The sequence below is a fragment of the Trachypithecus francoisi genome, unplaced genomic scaffold (assembly GCF_009764315.1).
Source record: "Trachypithecus francoisi isolate TF-2019V2 unplaced genomic scaffold, Tfra_2.0 Lachesis_group12, whole genome shotgun sequence".
NCBI classification, from domain to species: domain Eukaryota; kingdom Metazoa; phylum Chordata; class Mammalia; order Primates; family Cercopithecidae; genus Trachypithecus; species Trachypithecus francoisi.
In genome coordinates, this window is record NW_022681457.1 from 28,843,283 (window position 1) to 28,863,611 (window position 20,329).

Genomic DNA, 20,329 nt, shown 5'->3' on the forward strand with positions numbered 1-20,329 from the left:
GGTAATAAAGACCTAGAGCATTGCCATAGCTATTAAAACAGGGAAAAAAGATAAAGTAAGAAAATAATATTTTAATGCTTAAAAAATACTTAACCTTCTTTAGTAATTGGTTGGCTCTTAAAGGTGACGAAGAGAAAGTTGTTAAAAATGGCACATTGAGAAAGGAGGACAGCATGCCTTTGACAACAATGAAGATACTGGCAAGAAGTGCTGATTTGCATGGAAAGATAATTTAGTTGTCAATTTTCTATAGTTCTGTTTCCAGTCAGACATCCAAATGAAGCTCCCAGTGAGGGCACAGGTATGTGGGAGACACACATGTGAAGCAGCAGTTGAAGCCGGGAAGAGAGTGAGCCCAGAGAAAAGGGGTCAGGGAAAAGGCAAGTGCCGGGACTGACCTTCAATGTGGGTGGACTCAGACAGTAGGGAGAGAAACCCAGATGGAAGACTGGAGGGGACATGTCACCAAGCAGGTGTGAGAGAGGGAGGCCCTCTAACCCAGAAAACAGGCTTTGGGTAGCAAGGGAAGTAAGAATTACAACCAATCAAGAGGGATAAATGCTTAAATGAGGATTCAGAGGACTTCACCTTGCAAAGGACACCATTTTAAAAGAGCCGTTTCAAGGAAGAGTAAAGGCAAACATCACAATAAAACGACTAAAGACCAAATGGGAATAGGTTGAATACAGTTACCAAGGAGGTAGAAAATCTGAGAAACTTAAGAACATGAAATAATGGAGTAGGTAGTTCAAAGGGCTCAAGAAATGGGAACTGAGGAAAGTCCAGTGAAAATAATTCCATGTCACAGATGAATCTGATTACAGATTACGTTGTGTTTTGGAGTCTGAGGGGGGCCTATTTATCTCTGCAGAAGAATGAGTGAACGAGGAGTGGGACAAGAGGTTAGGAGATTTGAGGACACTCCTGTGTTAGTCCATTCTTGACTTGCTATAAAGAAATATCTAGACCAGGTGTGGTGGCTCACACCTGTAATCCCTGAACTTTGGGAGGCCAAGGCAAGAGGATCACTTGAGCTCAGAGCTCGAGACCAGCCTGAGCAATGTGGCAAAACCCTGTCTCAACAAAAAATTAGCTGAGAGTGGTGGTGCATGCCTGTAGTCCCAGCTACTCAAGAGGCTGAGGTGGGAGGATCTCCTGAGCCTGAGAGGTTAAGGCTGCCTTGAGCTGTGGCCACACCATTGCACTCCAGCCTGTGTGACCAAGAAAGAAAAAAAAAGAGAGAGAGAGAGAGAGAGAGAGAGAGAGAGAGAGAGAGGAAGGAAGGAAGGAAGGAAGGAAGGAAGGAAGGAAGGAAGGAAGGAAGGAAAGAAAAAAGAAAGAAAGAGAAAGAAAGAAAGAAAGAAAGAGAGAAAGAAAAGAAAGAAAGAGAAAGAAAGAAAGGGAGAGAGAGAGAGGAAGGAAGGAAGGAAGGAAGGAAGGAAGGAAGGAAGGGAAGAGAAAAGAGAAGGGAAGGGAAGGGAAGGGGAGAAAAATACCTGAGGCTTGGTGATTTATGAAGAAAAGAGTTTTATTTCAGCTCACTGTTCTGCAGGCTGTACAGGAAGATGGTGAACAAGACAGAGGGAGCGGGAAAGTGCCACACTCTCTAAAATAACCAGATCTGCCTGAACTCAGAGCGAGAACTCACTCATTACTGCCAGAAGGGCAGCAAGCCATTCATGAAGGGTCTGCCCCCTAGGCCTCACCTCCAACACTGGTGATTACATTTCAACATAAGACTTGGAGAGGATAAGGGTGGAAACAATATCAAATCTCTTTGCAGAAATCAGAGGAGCAAAGAAACATTCTCCAGCACTCCTTTCACCACTGCCTCCAACTCTCGTCCACTAAAAACACCGTGTGATTATTTGGGAGTAGAGATTTAAAAACAGAGGCTCAAAGTTTCTGTCCACAACCAATGAATACAATTTGAAATTTTGGCGTTAACATATATCATTTGGAATTCTACCATATTGGGCTTCTTGGAGATTCTCATTCAATTATAAAAACTTAGATAAATATGCTTGGAAATGATACTTAATAGCCCTCTCTATTCCCCTGTTCTAAACTAGATCTTTCTTCTTTATCTTTTCCATCCTCTTCCACAGTGCATGACTCCCTTTCCCCTCATCAAACCTGTCATTAGGTCCAGTCAGTTCTACACTCAAAATCCTTCATGGGCTGGGCAAGGTGGCTTATGCCTGTAATCCCAGCACTTTGGGAGGCCAAGGCGGGGAGATTGCTTGAGATCAGGAGTTGGAGACTAGCCTGGGTATCACGGGAAAACCCCATCTCTACACAAAATACAAAACTTAATTGGGCATGGTAGTACATGCCTGTGGTCCCGGCTACTCAGGAGGCTGGGGTGGGAGGATCGCTTGAGCCCAGGAGGTCAAGGTTGCAGTTAGCCAAGATGGCCCCACTGTACACCAGCCTGGGTGACAGAGCCAGACCTTGTCTCAAAATCCTTCATATCCACCCCCACTGGCTTCTGCCTACTTCAGACTAATAATCCAATTCTGGATTGTTGTATAGCCTTTTGATTTTTCTACTACCACCACTTTCATTTCCCATCAATCCTCTGTAAAGGTGCCAGACAGCCCCAGAGACCCTCAAAATGGTGTGAATCTCACTGTATGCACTCTCTTTCTATCACTTACATGATATGTTCTGATCCATCAGTAGCTCATGGAAGGTCTTCTGATAGGCCTGTTCCACTACAAGTGTCTTCTCGCATTTTCAGGATCCAGGCTATTGCACTTGTTGAACCTTCTCAGAAATATCATGTATTTGTTTCATGTATTTGTTTCAGAACATGCTGGTTGTCTCTGTCCAGGAGGTTGGCCTTCCCCTACCCTATCACGATCTCTCACCCCATCCTGACTCCTCCCCACCACTCCATCCTCACCCTATATCCTGATAGAAATGTCTGACTTCACAGTCCTTGCACTGAACCAAAATGCAGTACTCCTTTCCAAAGGTAGCTATTCTGGCTATTCCAAGCTATGTCCAGTGCTGACTTCACTAATAGGCACAGTAGGCACAGTGGCTAGGGCCCACAATAATTTTAGGAGTTCATGAAAATGTTTAATTTTACTTAAAGTCAGAAGAGAAAAATAACTGTTACATTCATGTATATGCATGCATATGTATACATCTATGTATATGTATGTATATTTATGTGTATTTTATATATTTATATAATATATATACGCTCTTTTTTTTTTTTTAATGGAGGAAAGGGTCCATGAAGGCAGAAGTGTTCAGGGTCCACTGAAGTCATACTGTGGCCCTTGTCAGATTTGAATTTACTTTTTAAAATTCTGAAAATAAAATCAGTTTTGAAATATTTTTCAGTAAAGTGTTGCATGTTTGAAAGCAGACTTAAAAAGGTAGCATTTTTGTCCAGGCACAGTGGCTCATGCCTGTAATCCTACCACTTTGGAAGGCCAAGATGCATGGATTGCTTGAGCCCAGGAGTTTGTGACCAGCCTGAGCAACATAGCAAGACCCTGTCTCTATTGTTTAGAAAATTAAATTTTAATTTTTTTTAAAAAAGGTAACATTTTAAAATTCTGGAATAATTAATTCAAACTTTTTTTTTTTTTTTTGAGACAGAGTCTCACTCTATCTCCCAGGCTCGAGTGCAATGGCGTGACCTTGGCTCACTGTAGCCTCCACCTCCCGGGTTCCAGTGATTCTCCTGCCTCAGCCTCCCAAGCAACTGGGATGACAGACACATGCCACCAATTTTTGTATTTTTTTGGTAGAGACAGGGTTTCATCATGTTGGCCAGGCTAGTCTTGAACTCCTGACTTCAGGTGATCCACCTGTCTTGGCCTCCCAAAGTGCTAGGATTACAAGTGTGAGCCACCATGCTCAGCCAATTAATTCAAACTAAGTACGATTTATGATTATCTTTTTTTGTTTAAGTTTAGAGACAGAAGAAGAGCAACAGTATCTCACCTCAAGCTATATTAACATCTCCACTGATTCATTACAAGGTGGCAAGAAGTATTTGGTTTGGGTCCAAGCAGAAAACGCACTAGGCATGGAAGAGTCAAAACAACTGCAAATTCACCTGGATGATATAGGTAAAGAATAAGAAATTCTGTGATGTCTTTAATAATAACCAGTTTGCGGTGATCTAGTCAAATGAGGTCTAGATGTGAAAAAAGTTCCCCTAAAGTTCCTGCAGAGCATGATAAAGGAAACAGAAATTACCCATAATTCTACCTGCCCAAGACAACTTAGAGATTAGTAGTGCTGTTGCCATTTTGTCGTATATCCTTCCAGTTTTATTTCTAAATTGCTTTATGTGGCCGATCCCGGTGGCTCACGCCTGTAATCCCAGCATTTTGGGAGGTCGAGGTGATTACTTGAGGTCAGGAGTTCAAGACCAGCCTGGTCAACATGGTGAAACCCTGTCTCTACTAAAAATACAAAAGAAAGGAAAAAAATATAGCCGGGCATGGTGGCAGGCACCTGTAGTCCCAGCTACTCAGGAGGCTGAGGCAGGAGAATTTCTTGAACCTGGGAGGCAGAGGTTGCAGTGAGCCAAGATTGTGCCACTGTATTCCAGCCTGGGTGACAGAGCAAAACTCCATCTTAAAAAAAAAAAAAAAAAAGATGTATGTGTTTTTACAAATATTTATTGGAAACTTCTTGTTTCTAAGCATTGTTCTAAAGGCTAGAGTGAATAAGATAGACAAGGTACCGGCCCTGAAATAACTTACCATCTACTAGGGAAGGCAAAACAAAAACAAAAACAAAAACAAAAAACAAACAAAACAACACCACAATTATCATGATAAAGTTTGTTGAGTCTTATGTTGTGAAAATACAGCATGCTAAAGTCATACTCTATACACTACTTGGGGACTTATGTAAGGTTGTTTGTTTGTTTTTATTTTGAAAAGTTTTACAAAATACATAGAAAATTGCAGAGAATTATGTAGACCTCTCTGTTCATCAGCCAGATTTAACAAACATTAATAGTTTTTGTTTCAGATATTTTTATACCCTACCTTTTTATACTTATATATTAGTAATAAACAATTTCTATTAATTTAATCTATAGTTTTATTTTTAATGTTGTCTGAATATATAGCAATTTAATCCCTATTGTTGGAGATTAACACTGTTTTCAGTTTTGAACCATATAAACTATATTGCCATGAACAACTTTGTGGCTAAATTTTAGCATAGTTTTTGATTGTTTCCTTAAGATAAATTCCAAAAAGTAATCACCCTTGAGCCTTTTACAACTACATCCAAGTCCTAAAACCACAATTCAGCCAAATGACACCAAGTCTGAATCATCCTCTCTTTGGAGATCCCAGTAACAATGATTCCTGTTGTTATAATTAAAGATTATTTCAATAAGCTAACATTTATTGAGCACTTTCTTATATATTAACTACTTTTTCTTTTTTTGAGGCAGAGTCTCACTCTGTCACACAGGCTGGAGTGCAGTTGCATGATCTCGGCTCACTGCAACCTCTGCCTCCTGGCTTCAAGCAATTCTCATGCCTCAGCCTCCCTAGTAACTAGGACTACAAGTGTGTGCCACCACGGCTGGCTGATTTTTGTATTTTTAGTAGAGATGGGGTTTTGCTATGTTGGTCAGGCTGGTCTCAGACTCCTGAGTTCAGACAATCAACCCACCTCAGCCTTCCAAAGTGCTAGGATTACAGGCGTGAGCCACTGCGCCCAGCCAGCTAACAGCTTTTCACATACATTATTTAACCCTCATATCAACCCTATTTTATAGGAGATTATAATTTGTATATTAGAAAACTGAGGTTTGATGGCATTAAAAAAATTTGAGATCACAGAAGTAGGGAAGGAACATTTAATTCCAATATCTTTGACTCTGATCCTCAGTCTTTATGAGAAAAATAAAAGCACATTGCACTGTATCTGACAACTTTTCTGCTGATTAATGTTCTAGGGGATATGAAGCCTTCACTATGGGTACCCTTCTGGGATCACTGAAGTCTTCTATTGCAACTAATGATCTCTACTTTTCAACTAACCTCAACTATCTCAACTAATGGTATTGGTGTAAAAATCTGTTCTTATGCTCTGAATATATATACACACACACACATATATATGCACATATATACATATATGCATATATGTATATATACATGTATACATACATGTATGTATGCATGTATACACACATACATATATACATGTATGCATATATGTATATATGTGCATATATATATACACACACGCACTTTTTTTTTTATAGAGAGAGAGGGGGTCTCACTCTGTCATCCAGGCTGGAATGCAGTGACACGATCACAGCCCACTGCAACCTTGCCTGGGTTCAGGCGATCCTCCTGCCTTAGCCTCTCAAGTAGCTGGGATGACAGGACACATGCCACAGTGCCTGGCTAATTTTTTAAAATCTCTTTTAGAGACAGAGTCTCATTTCGTTTCCCAGGCTTGTCTCGAACTCTTTGGCTCAAGTGATCCTCCTGCCTTGGCGTCACAAAATGCTGGGATTTCAGGCGTGAGCCACCATGCCCAGCCTGAATATTAGATTTGAAAACACACTCTGTTGAATATGATGATGGACAATTACTTCGTTTTATTGTATATCCTTGGAGTTACAGTTCTCTTGACTATGCTACATACATTTTTGTAAATTTACATTTTCAGGTAGAATGCAGTAATATACCCTTTTCTTATAATAGATGCCCCTCAATGAATTAATGACGTTTAAAAACTATCATGACCAGTATCATTTTAGCAGTGCAATCTTTAGGAACTGAATTATAATAATAATATTTTTATATTATTATCATTACAATCTTATGATCTTAATATCATTGCATCCATTTATTTAGTACCTCCTGTGTTCCAGACACCTCTCATGCACATCACATTTCATTCTGGAAACAGCCATACATAAGTACCACTGTCCCCGTTTTACAGATGAAGAAAGTGATAAAATAATTTGTGCAAAGTCACTTAGCTAGTAATGAGGAGAGCCACATTTCATCCCAGACATGCTGACTTGCCATAGTTTACCACCACCCCACCTCCCACAAAGGAAAACATCTCATCTGGCCTCTAGTTCCAGACTGACTTCTCACAATGGGAACTAGGAGTTTGTAGTTGTTGTTCCTTTCCCTTCTTCTCCTTCTTTCTCTTTCCCTCCTCCTCCTCCTCTTCCTCCACCTCCTCCTCCTCCTCCTCCACCTCTTCCTCCCCTTTCGCCTCTGTTTCTTTCCTTGCCTTTTCATTATCCCGAAATGTACTCAGAAACTCAGGGTGAAAAATACAGATTAATTGTATAGGAGGCCCCAGCCAACAAAACCACCAGATTATTAACAGATGAGCCGTCTTCATGGGTAACACTTTAAGAATGAGACATTTCATATTAGATAAATGAACTGTTCTATGCCACTGAGAACAGAAGACTGTCCTGGGAACAATTTCCACATAGCAGCTATGGGCTGGGCTTTCATTACATTAGGGAAGTTATGCTGAATGGCAGGGCAGAGTTAGTAGCACAGTAACACTTGCCAGAAAAGCATATGAGAGGAATGCTTTTAACTTCTCTTGTGGGAAATAAATTCGAGTACAGAAAGTGTTGTGCTTTCTACCTGCCATTTTGAATATTAATTCTCCCCATTATACAAATATGGATAAATGTGTTGGAAATATGCTAAAAGGCTAAAATCTCGCTTTTATTTCAATACGAGTAGAATTTTAAAATATGACATCGATAATGAAATTGATACTTTTTTGTTTTTGTTTTGAGACGGAGTCTCGGTCCTGTCGCCCAGGCTGGAGTGCAGTGGCGCTGTCTCAGCTCACTGCAAGCTCCACCTCCCGGGTTCACGTCATCCTCCTGCCTCAGCCTCCAAGTAGCTGGGACTACAGGCGCCCGCCACTACGCCCAGCTAATTTTTTGTATTATTTAGTAGAGACGGGGATTCACCATGTTAGCCAGGATGGTCTTCATCTCTTGACGTCGTGATCCACCCTCCTTGGCCTCCCGATACTTTTTAAAAATGTAAGATCTGGTGGAAATATGTGAAACCTAATCAGTCAGAATAAAAATTCAACATTTAAGTCTTGTGTAACAAACTAAATATTCAAGTATGTATTATATAATAAATGCCAGTTTGCAAAAATATGAACTCATTCAAACCTAAAGACTTAAATCTGAATTGCACTACCCTGCTTTATGGCTATGATTCTTACTGCGCTATCTGCATTCCTCTTAAGACTAAACAGATTTTTGCTTTCTCCTCAGAATAATTCTTTTGCCAAAAGAGTCCTAGAATGCTTGTGCTGCTGTAACAGTGGCCAAGCCAAACTCAGAGGCGGGAGACAGGTGGAGGTGGGTGACAGGAGGAGGTGAATGACAGGAGGAGGTGTGAAATTTATGGCCTTGAGGGTGCTTACATAGTCCTAAGCAATTTCAGAGCCCCAGGGATCCACGCCCTTGACTCTAGAATCTCTGAACACTGATTTTTTGTTTTTCAGGGTGGGTGTTAGGCAGAGTCTTGCTCTGTCACCCAGCCTGGAGTGCAGTGGCATGATCTCAGCTCACTGCAACCTCTGCTTCTTGGATTCAAGTGATTCTTGTGCTTCAGCCTCCCAAGTAGCTGGGATTACAGGCATCTGCCACCACACCCGGCTAAGTTTTGTATTTTTAGTAGAGACAAGGGTTTCGCTATGTTGGCCAGGCTGATCTTGAACTCCTGATCTCAAATGATCTGCCCACCTCGGCCTCCCCAAAGTGTTGGGATTACAGGCATGAGACACTGCATCCAGCCTGAATACTGATTCTTATTACAAGAAGCTTGCACTAGTAAAAGGAAATCAGCTATGGAATTCAGATGATAAAAGTTGAGTACAGTAAGCTTGTTAACTAAATTAAAGCTGCTGCTACTTCTACACCAGGTTTAGCCCCAAAATTTTATTATAGGACTGTGCTACTAGACAGCAAATCCTTAATTTTTATTTTTCTCTGTAAATCATCTACCTTTGCACATAATTTTAGATAATGATAGTATAATAGTCATTGTAGTAAAGCAATAATTTTCTTAAAGCTTTATAAACTTAGAATAAATGAAAATAAACTAATTCATAGAGAATATTAACCTGTAATAGTGGTTTCTAAAAACATGCCTACAGGCCCTTGAGTTCTTTGTTAAATAATACATCTAGCAAAGTCATAGGTTTTCATTGTTCCTTAGGGGAGAAATGGAAAGTGTTAATGATTCTATTCTGTTCAGACAGAACAAACTTAGAACTATTTACACAGTTTAGAAACATAGAGATTCCAACTATATACTTCCTACTCTAACAAAACAACTAGTAAAATAATCAATCAGAATTTCAGTTCCCCCTTTGAAGGTTATTATTATAGAACATGCCAACAATTTATAAAACCTTAGAGTCTTATGAGACCTGCTTTCTTCAAGTCAAAGTTTCAAGGAAGGGCAGATTTATTGTAATGGAGAGCAAAACAAGTTAGCAATAGATATAAATATTCATATGTTTCCCTAATACACAAGAGAAGGAGAAAATTATTGTGGTAAAACATCTCAATTGAACATCTTTTTTTCTTTCTTCTTTCTTTCTTCCTTTTTTCTTTTCTTTATCTCTTTCTTCCTTCCTTTCTTCTTTCTTTCTTTCTTCCTTCCTTCTTCTTTCTTTCTTTCCTTCCTTCCTTCTTCCTTCCTTCCTTCCTTCCTTCCTTCCTTCCTTCCTTCCTCCTTCCCTCCCTCCCTCTCTCTCTCTTTCTGTTTCTCTCTTTCTCTCTCTTTCTCTCTTTCTTTTCTTCTTTTTTGACAGAGTCTCGCTCTGTCACCCAGGCTGCAGTGCAGTGGCATGATCTCAGCTCACTGTAACCTCTGCCTCCTGGGTTCAAGTGATCCTCCTGCCTCAGCCTCCTGAGTAGCTGGGATTGGCACGCACCATCACGCCTGGCTAATTTTTTCTATTTTTAGTAGAGACAGCATTTTGCCATGATGGCCAGGCTGGGTCTCAAACTCCTGACCTTAAGTGATCTGCCCACCTCGACCTCCCAAAATACTGGAATTACAGACATGAGCCACCATGCCCAGCCTTTCTTTCTTTCTTTTTTTTAAGACAAGCTCTCATTCTGTTGTCCAGGGTGGAGTACAGTTGCACCATCATGGCTCACTGCAACCTTGAACTCCTGGGCTCAAGTGATCCTCCCATCTCAGCCTCCTGAGCAGTTGGAATTTAGGCACACATCACCACACCTGGCTCAATTTAACATCTTATCAAATCTGATCATCTGAACTAAATTTGGGTGCATATCATCTCTTCGTCAGCAGATGCAGGGAAGAAGAGATAGCTCTTTTATCTCATTTTTATACTCTTTTGTTAACAAGGCTAGGCTCTGGAATTTTATTAGTTAGGATTATAAGGGAGTGGAAGGTCAGGGAAAGACAGGACTATTAGAGTTCAGTTTTTTAAAATGAGGAATGGGTTGAATAGAATTTTCCTTAACAGCAGTTTTCTTCTACATTACAAATTAGTGAATAAGAAAATGTTCATTAATTGTTCATTAGATCATGAATTTTATATTATGTTTTTTACTTTGAACTTTCACATGTCTAAATATTGATGAAAAGATGACGGTTTCTCTCTAGGCAAGTTTTAAACAGCCACGTATTTTTTTTTTTTTTTCTAGTGATACCTTCTGCATCCATCATTTCCAGGGCTGAGACTATAAATGCTACAGTGCCCAAGACCATAATTTATTGGGACAGTCAAACAACAATTGAAAAGGTTTCCTGTGAAATGAGATACAAGGCTACAACAAACCAAACTTGGAATGTAAGCTCAACTTTCATTATTCTTTAGCATGTGAATGAATGATTTAAAAGCCAACCATCAGTGACTACAGTGGACTTATTATGTCTATTTTACATGTTTTTAATCTGATTGTTTGCATGATATTGAAGCCACTTTAGTTTTTGTTTTATAAAATAATTTCAACTTTTATTTTAGATTCAGGGGCACATGTGCAGGTTTGTTACCTGGATATATTGCATGACACTGAGGTTTGGGGTATGATTCCTGTCACCCAGGTGCTGAGCATAGTTACCAATAATTAGTTTTTCAACCCTTGCCCTCCTACCTTCCTGTGCACTCTAGTAGTCCCCAGTGTTTATTGTTGCCATCTTTATGTCCATGAGTACCTGATATGGTTTGGCTGTGCCCCACCAAATCTCAACTTGAATTGTATCTCCCAGAATTCCTACGTGTTATGGGAGGGACCCAGGGGGAGGTAATGGAATCATGGAGGCCAGTCTTTCCCATGGTATTCTCGTGATAGTGAGTAAGTCTCACAAGATCTGATGGGTTTATCAGGGGTTTCCGCTTTTGCTTCTGCCTCATTTTCTCTTGCCACCACTATGTAAGAAGAGCCTTTTTCCTCCCACCATGATTCTGAGGCCTTCTCAGCCATGTGAAACTGTAAGTCCAATTAAACCTCTTTTTCTTCCCAGTCTTGGGTATATCTTTATCATTAGCATGAAAATGGATTAATACAGTATACTGGTACCAGTAGAGTGGGTCATTGCTTAAAAGATACCCAAAAATGTGGAAGAAACTTTGGAACTGGGTAATAGGCAGAGACTGGAACAGTTTGGAGGGCTCAGAAGAAGAAAGGAAAATGTGGGAAATTTGGAACTTCCTAGAGACTTGTTGAATGGCTTTGCCCAAAATGCTGATAGCAATATGGATAATAAAATCTAGGCTGAGGTGGTCTCAGATGGAGATGAGGAACTTGTTAGGAACTAGAGGAAAGGTGACTCTTGTTATGTTTTAGCAAAGAGACTGGCAGCATTTTGCCCCTGCCCTAGAGATTTGTGGAACTTTGAACTCGAAAGAGATGATTTAGGGTATCTGGTAAAAGAAATTTCTAAGCAGCAAAGCATTCAAGAGGTGATTTGGATGCTGTTAAAGGCATTCAGTTTTAAAAGTGAAACAGAACATAAAAGTTCAGAAAATTTGCAGCCTGACTATGCAATAGAGAAGAAAAATCCATTTTCTGGGGAGAAATTCAAACCAGCTGCAGAAGTTTGCATACGTAGCAAGGAGCCTAATGTTAATCCCCAAGACCATGGGGAAAATGTCTCCAGACCATATCAGAGGCCTTCACAGCAGCCCCTCCCATCACAGGCTTAGAGGCCCAGGAGGAAAAAGTGGTTTCATGTGCTGGACCCAGGGTCACTGTGCTATCTGCAGCTTAGGGACTTGGTGCCCTGTGTCCCAGCTACTCCAACCATAGCTGAAAGGGGCCAACATCCAGCTTGGGCTGTGGCTTCAGAATGTGGAACCCCCAAGCTTTGGCGCTTCCACATGGTGTTGAATCTGTGGGTGCACAGAAGGCAAGAATTGAGGTTTGGGAACTTCCACCTAGATTTCAGAAGATGTATGGAAACGCCTGGATGCTCAGGCAGAAGTTTGCTACAGGGATGGGGCCCTCGTGGAGAACCTCTGGTGGGGCAGTGCAGAAGCGAAATGTGGGATCTGAGCCTCCACACAGAGTCCCTAGTGGGGCACTGCCTAGCGGAGCTGTGAGAAGAGGGCCACCATCCTCCAGACTCCAGAATGGTAGATCCACCAACAGCTTGAATCTTGCACCTGGAAAAGCTGCAGACACTCAATGCCAGCCCATAAAAGCAGCTGGGAGGGAGACTGTACCCTGCAGAGTTACAGGGCTGGAGCTGCCTAAGACCATGGGAACCCACCTCTTTTATCAGCATAACCTGGATAAGAGACATGGAATAAAAGAAGTTCATTTGGGAGCTTTAAAGTTGCCCTGCTGGATTTCAGAATTGCATGGGCCCTATAACCCCTTTGTTTTGGCCAATTTCTCCCATTTAGAATGCCTGTATTTACCCAATACCTGTACCCTCACTGTATCTAGGAAGTAACTAACTTGCTTTTGATTTTATAGGCTCATAGGTGGAAGGGACTTGCCTTGTCTCAGATGAGACTTTGGACTGTGGACTTTTGGGTTAATGCTGAAATGAGTTATGACTTTGGGGGACTATTGGGAAGGCATAGTTGGTTTTGGAATGTGAGGACATGAATTTGGAAGGGTCAAGGGTGGAATGACATGGTTTGGCTGTGTCCCCACCAAATCTCAACTTGAATTGTAGCTCCCAGAATTCCCATGTGTTGTGGGAGGGACCCGGGGGAGGTAACTGAATCATGGGGGCCGGTCTTCCCCGTGCTTTTCTCATGATAGTGAATCAGTCTCATGAGATCTGATGCATTTATCTGGGGTTTCCGCTTTTGGTTTTTCCTCATTTCCTCTTGCTGCTGCCATGTAAGAAGTGCCTTTCACCTCCCGCCATGATTCTGAGGCCTCGCCAGCCATATGAAACTCTAAGTCCAATTAAACCTCTTTTTCTTCCCAGTCTCCAGTATGTCTTTATCAACAGCATGGAAACAGACTAATGCAGTACCCAGTGTTTAGCTCCCACTCGTAAGTGAGAACATGTGATATTTATTTTCTGTTCCTGTGTTAATTCGCTTAGGAAAACCACTCTGGCTTTAATAATGATTATTGTATGCTTGCAAACAGAGAGCTGTTTCTTGCAACAATCCACTTGCCTTTTATAAGTTGCTAAATAGACAAATCTTCAACTAAGAGGAATCTATCTGATTAGCTATTTGTAATTCAGTGTCTCCTAGGGTGAAATTTATATCAATGATCATGGATAAAAAATTTAAAAAATTTAAGTATTCCGTGCTGAAATTTGACAGGCATCCAGGGAAACAAAAGTTCTTCGGAAAGGAGAACTAAGATTTATGAATGTTTCTTTTTAAGTGAAAAGTGTACAGTTCGGAGTGTAATATTTATTACCAATATAGGCCTGAGTCTTAGGTGAGCTTAAAGATGATGATAATCTGAGTAAAGATGAGTTTTAAAAAGTGGATGTCTAGAGAAATAAACGAACCATCCTTAAATGCCAAGGATAAATTATCTAGTGTCTTAAGAAAGGCATAGCTGCAAGGTTCATTAATAAAGTCGTATAAGATAACAGCACCTGGGAACAATGTAATAAAAACTCAGTAATTTCAACTGTGGAGGAACACTAGCCTGATTTAGGAAGAAGTTTCAATTTTGATATATTTTAAAAGAAATGCCATTTTATTATTTTTAAGTGTAACAAACTGCCATTTAGTCCAAATAATTAAGAAATAGTTTCTGGCCTTTTTTTTTTTTTTTCTTCAGATACTTTTTTAAGGTTTCTTTTTTAGAGACAGGCTCTCACTTCATCACCCAGGCTGAAGTTCAGTGGTGCAATTATAGCTCACTGCAGCCACAAACTCTTGGGCTCAAGTGCTCCTGCCACCTTAGCCTCCCAAGTAGCTGGGACTACAGTCGCTCACCACTATGCCTGGCTAATTTACTTTTATTTTTATTTTTTGTAGGGTCTTGCCATGTTACCCAGGCTGGTCTTGAACTAGCCTCAAACAATCCTCCCCCTAGCTTTCTCGTCAGCCTCCCGAAGTGCTAGGATTAGAGGCATGAGCCACAGCACCTAGCCTGGCTTTTCTTAATTAACAGTTATGTATCAGCTGTGAAATTACCAGTTTTCAGAGAGTTAAATAAAATTATATATATTTAACACTAAAAGATACATTAAACATAACTTAACTTTTCTTTGGTGCTAAGCATGATTCCAAATCCTTTTACTGTTTAAGACTGATTCTGCATATCAGTTTTGCTATAGAGTAGTATATCTTAAAAGTATCAAGAAGATGGGGGTAAAACTATACTAATTTTATTATATACCCTAAAAATTACTCATTAAAAATAAATTCCTTATGTCAACTTGTTTACCTGCGTTCACTCAAATCGTAAATGTGAACTTTCTGGTAGTTTGCATTACACTTAAATGGGATCCATGTTCTGCATCATTTGATCCATAATCAAGTGAAGATCCTGCTGAATTCCTTTTGCAATATGCAGAATTTAGATATATTTCAAAACAACACAAATAAAATTCTCAAGTCTTAAATTCTGAACTAATGGGGTTTTATCCTAATAAGACACCTGGGATCCTTGTATAGTATCACAGTCATAGAATGATATTAAAGAATACCAAGTTTCTTAGACTGGGTGCAGTGGCTCATGCCTGTAATTCCAGTGCTTTGGGAGGCCAAGGCAGGCGGATCACCTGAGCTCAGGGATTGAAGACCAGACTGGCCATGACAGCAAAACCCCGTCTCTACTGACAACACAAAAAATTTAGCCGAGTGTGGTGGTGCGTTCCTGTAATCCCAGCTACTCAGGAGGCTGAGGCAGGAGAATCACTTGAATCTGGGAGGTGGAGTTTGCAGCGAGCCAAGATGCACTGTACTGCAGCCTGGGTGACAGAGTGAGACTCTGTCTCCAAAAAAAAAGATACCAAATACTCTTACTTCGTGTAAATAGGAGTATGTAATAGACTAGAAAAAATGTTTAGAAAATAGAAAGTAACTGTATTATCAGTGTCTCTGAATACGTTTTCAGAAGCCGTTTTCTGGTTGAAAATTCTTGTTCTCTGCTCCCCCTGGTGGTGCTACATAGGCCATCTTGGTAACAGGTACATTTGAGCTCACTTTTCTAAATCTTCTCTTTATCAGAAGTGTCATATAGAGCAGAAAGAATATGTGTTATTTCATCTGCTCTTCATAACAATCCTTCATGATAGGTAGTATTAGCTCCATTATATAAATAGGGAAATAGAGTTTGAAAGAGGTCAAGCCAGATTTTTTTGAACTTATACCATCAGTAACTAAGTGCCTCTCACAGACTCTACATCACTTTAAAGACCAAAAAAAATTTACAAAATGAAAAGATAGGTTTCAATCCAAAGCCAGGTTCTGTCTCCTCCATCATTATTTTTTTTTAAGTTTTTTTAAACTCATGACTCCCTCAGTCAATCGACCACATTTCCGTTAAACACAACCGTTAACACAGAAAAAGTGAATTACCATTTCTATCCAGATCACTGAAGCCGAGGCACTGTAGCCAGAATGAAGCTTTGTTTACATTTGCTACTATCAGTTTCATCTGGGTCATGCATGAAGTGTTGTCTTTGCATTTCTGTAGGAAGACAGGAAAGTCAAAGTTAAGAGGAGTGGGAGGATACCAAAGATTACAGGTCTCTTCTACCACTTCAACCTCTATTAGATATTGCTGGAGGTGGGGGGTTTACTTCAAAGCGACAGGAAAGCCTTGTGGCCAAGAGCACAGGCTCTAGAGTTCAAAGCCTGGCTCTGCTACTTTCTAGTCATGCAATCTATTTTTTTTTTTTTTTCCTTTTGAGACAGGATCTTGCTCTACTGCCCAGGCTGGAGCACAGTGGCACAATCTCAACTCACTACAGCCTTGACCTCCTGGACTCAAGCAATCCTCCTGCCTCAGCCTCCTGAGTAGCTGACCACAGGAGAGTGCCACCATGCCCAGCTAAATTTAAAAAATTCTTTTGTAGAGACAGGGTTGTGTCATGTTGCCCAGGCTAGTGTCAAGGTCTCTAACTCCTGAACTCAAGCAACTGTCCCACCTCGGCCTCCCAAAGTGCTGGTATTACAGGCATGAACCACTGCTCCTGGCTGAGTCATTCAATCTTTTTTTTTTTTTTTCTTTGTAGACACTGTGTTGCCCAGGCTGAAGTGCAGTGGTGTGATCTTGGCTCACTGCAACCTCCGCTTCCCGGGTTCAAGCAATTCTCCTGACTCAGCCTCCCTAGTAGCTGGGATTACATGTGCCAGCCCCCACGTCTGGCTACTTTTTGTATTTTTAGTACAGACAGGGTTTCACCATGTTGGCCGGGCTGATCCCAAGTGATCTGCCCCCCTCGGCCTCCCAAAGTGCTGAGATTACTGCGCCCAGCCTAGTCATGCAATCTTGAGCAAGTTTCTTATCTTCTCTGTGCCTCATTATTCCCATACATAACATGGGGATAAGATAAGCACTTACCTCATCTGTTTGTTCAGGTAGAGGGGATCCAATGATGTAAAAAGTTAGCTACAAGCCTGGAATAGAGGAATTGTTCACTAAATGCTAGCTAGTAATGTTGCTCTCTAGCCTCTAGGGGAGCCATGCAGCAGGGATAGCAGAGCAAAGGAATCCACCTGAAAGTCACAGTATTGAGGGTGCTTTTCAGCTCCTTTAGCTAAGGTACAGACAGACTGGGAAGTATCTAAGGGAATTAGGCTGACGAGGCAAGGAGAATATGTGCCACGCAGCAGTCCATGTTTCAGGCAATGATGATGGCATATATGATGGGGTTCCATAAGCTTATCATGCAGCTGAAAAATTTCTGTCACCTAATGATTTATATTACAAGTCCCTGCAGGATTCAGTACAGTAACATGCTTTATAGGTTTGTAGCCTAGAAGCAATAGGCTGTACCATATAGCCTAGGTGTGTAGTAGGCTATACCACCTGTGTAATTACAATCTGTGATGTCCATACAATGATGAAATCGCTTAATGATGCATTTCTCAGAATGTATCCCCGTCGTTAAGTGACACATGACTGTAGTTATCTCTTGAGAGATGGTTCCAGGTCAAAGCTTCAGATTTTGTCTCTGGAGACACAACTGCCTCTGGGAGAACATTTACAAACATCTAGCTCCAACCTCATTCACTTCTCTCCCTTCTGAATTCCCTAGCAGTTTAGCTTAGACCACCAGGTTGGAACAGATACAGATTTTAGTAAAGGCTCAGAGATAGCAAGAAGAAAATAAATCTCAGTTGGAGGAGGGGAGGCACAAGCCTATATTCAGCTACCTGAGAGACTGAGGCAGGAAGATCACTTGAGCCAGAGGTTTGAGGCTGTAGTGCACTATGATCCCACCTGGAATAGCCACTGCACTGCAGCCTGGGCAATATGGTGAGATCTCCACTTCTATAAAAAGAAAGAAAATAAACATCTCAGAGAAAAACCACCTACTATGTAATCTTGATTACAAAATTTAACTAGCTTTTCAAAGTTGGTTTGAAACCTGTCTTTTCATTTTCTGAAAATCTATCGAGTCCCTAAAGTGATGTAGAGTCTGTGAAAGACACTTAGTTACTGATGGTATAAGTTCAAAAAAATCTGGCTTGACCTCTTTCAAACTCTATTTCCCTATTAATATAACGGAGCTAATACTACCTGTCACAAAGGATTGTTATGAAGAGCAGATGAGATAACACATATTCTTTCGGTTCCATTTGCCACTTCTGACAAAGAGGAGGTTTTGAAAAGTGAGCTCAAATGTACCCGTTACCAAGATGGCCTATGTAGCACCACCAGGGGGAGCAGAGAACAAGAGTTGCAACTAGAAAACAGTTGGTTTCTGAAAACTTTTGTTCAGAGACACTGGTGATATAATTTCTTTCTATTTCCTAAACATTTTTCTAGTTTATTACATACTCCTATTTACATGAAATAAGAGGGATTGGTATATCGGCTATCTACTGCTACAATAATGTGTAGCAAACTGCCAGCACAAAAACTGGAGTGACATATAGCAATAAACTTTTATTTCTCACAGTCAATGGGGCCCAGCTGGTCTAAGTTGAGCTTGCTGGGATTGGGCATGTGTTTACAGCTCAGCTGGCTCACTCCTATGTCTTCGCATGAGCTCTCCTCTATGTGTCTCCCGGTCTTCTTTCTGCATCAACAGGCTCGCCTGGGCATGTCCTTATGGTGATGGCAGAGGGCAAGAGCACCTACACCCAATCTCTCCAGTGTCTTTCAATCCTCTGCTTGTATCAGGCTCACCAATGTCTGCTGGCTCAAAGTAAGACACATGGACAAACCAGAGCAAGAATGGGAGAACATTCAAAGCTACATAGTAAAGGGACAGGATATACGGCAGGGAAATTACCAGGGCATTATTGCAATCCACCTCAAAATGTCATCAGGCTCTCCACCTGCTGCTGGAACCAGTTCGTGCGAGGAGAGGAGGATGGTAGCATTTTTCCAAACAACAAAGACCAAGAATCTTGGCAGTCTTCATCCTACTCTAGCATTTGACACTGTTGACCACCTTGTCCTGAAAATGTCTCTCCTCTTGGTTTTCCCATTTCAAGAATGTGTTAGTCTTCTATCAGTATTTCTGGATGTTCTTTCCTTTGTAAATTATTTTTTCTGCCAGTTCCCTAAACATTGGCATTCCCTTCATACCTACCATCTCACTGTTTCCTCTCTTTCTTACTCCTTTCACCTACTGCCAAGGCCTCAATTACACCTGTATGTAGGCTAGAACTTGGAGCCCTCCCAACTCTCATGAAAGTCAGACCGACATTTCTAGCTATTTGTTGGTATCTTTATGGGCTGTCTCCTAGGACCCTCAAATTCATGTCAAAAATTGAGCTCCCAGTTGGGAACAGCAATCCACACCTACCTCCATATACTCTATTTCAGGGGTGTTTGCCACATTGTATATACTTTCCTGTTTACACTTCTGTTTCTCTACTCTTTAACTATGAACTCATGGAAGGCAGGGATGTGCCATGATCATTTTTTGCATCTCTATTGATTTTTATAATGTCAAGTTCATGTAGCATTAGCTACATGAAACATTTCATTGAAACATTAGCTATTACTATTATTATTATTTGTCTTTAATGGTGTCCAATTTTAGTGACAGAGGCAGAGAAATCTTAGCTATGTGTTCAAGTCAGAGGCAGAGAAATCTTAGCTATGTGTTCAAGTAAGTGGATTATTGGTGACTCATTTCTCTAATTAAGCTACACCAGGGTCTCAGCAAACTTTTTACTCGAGGGCCAAATGGTAAATATTTTAGGCTTTGTAGAACATAAGATTTCTGTCTCAACTACTCAACTGTGTGTTTGTAGCGTGAAAGCAGTCTTAGACAATTATGTAAATGAATGGGCATAGTCTGTTCCAATAAAATTTCATTTTTGGACACTGAAATTTGGATTTCACATAATTTCCATGCATCATGAAGTAGTCTTTTATAAACATTTTCTTTCGACCATTTAAAAATGAGAAAACCGTTCTTAACTTAGGCTGCACAAAACCAAGTATTTGTTCTTTTCTTGGAAGGGCTGATAGAACAGCATACAGATAGCAAAGACAAATCCTTGGCTTTGGCATTCCAAGTCTAAAAGTTGGTATAAGACAGAAAATGTGGAAGAACATATGATTAGTCACAAATAAATTTCCCCATCACCAACCCATTTCCCTCCTCTTCCAAACACTAGATAAAACTTACCTGGGCAGAAAGAGGAGGAGATTGTAGGGTAAAGGGAGAAACCAAGGGCTTAGACACTGGTGGGTTACCAAGGA

At 40.7% G+C, this 20,329-nt stretch overlaps 1 protein-coding gene across 1 annotated transcript in view; it reads left to right on the plus strand.

The window, feature by feature from the left end:
• The window catches only part of IL23R (interleukin 23 receptor), an 87,207-nt gene that overhangs the window by 25,162 nt on the left and 41,716 nt on the right, over positions 1-20,329 (plus strand). Inside the window, exons 5-6 of the mRNA XM_033225240.1 lie at positions 3,934-4,094; positions 10,703-10,848. Of these exons, the coding sequence (XP_033081131.1) occupies positions 3,934-4,094; positions 10,703-10,848 (307 nt within the window). The remainder of the gene's footprint in view (positions 1-3,933; positions 4,095-10,702; positions 10,849-20,329) is intronic.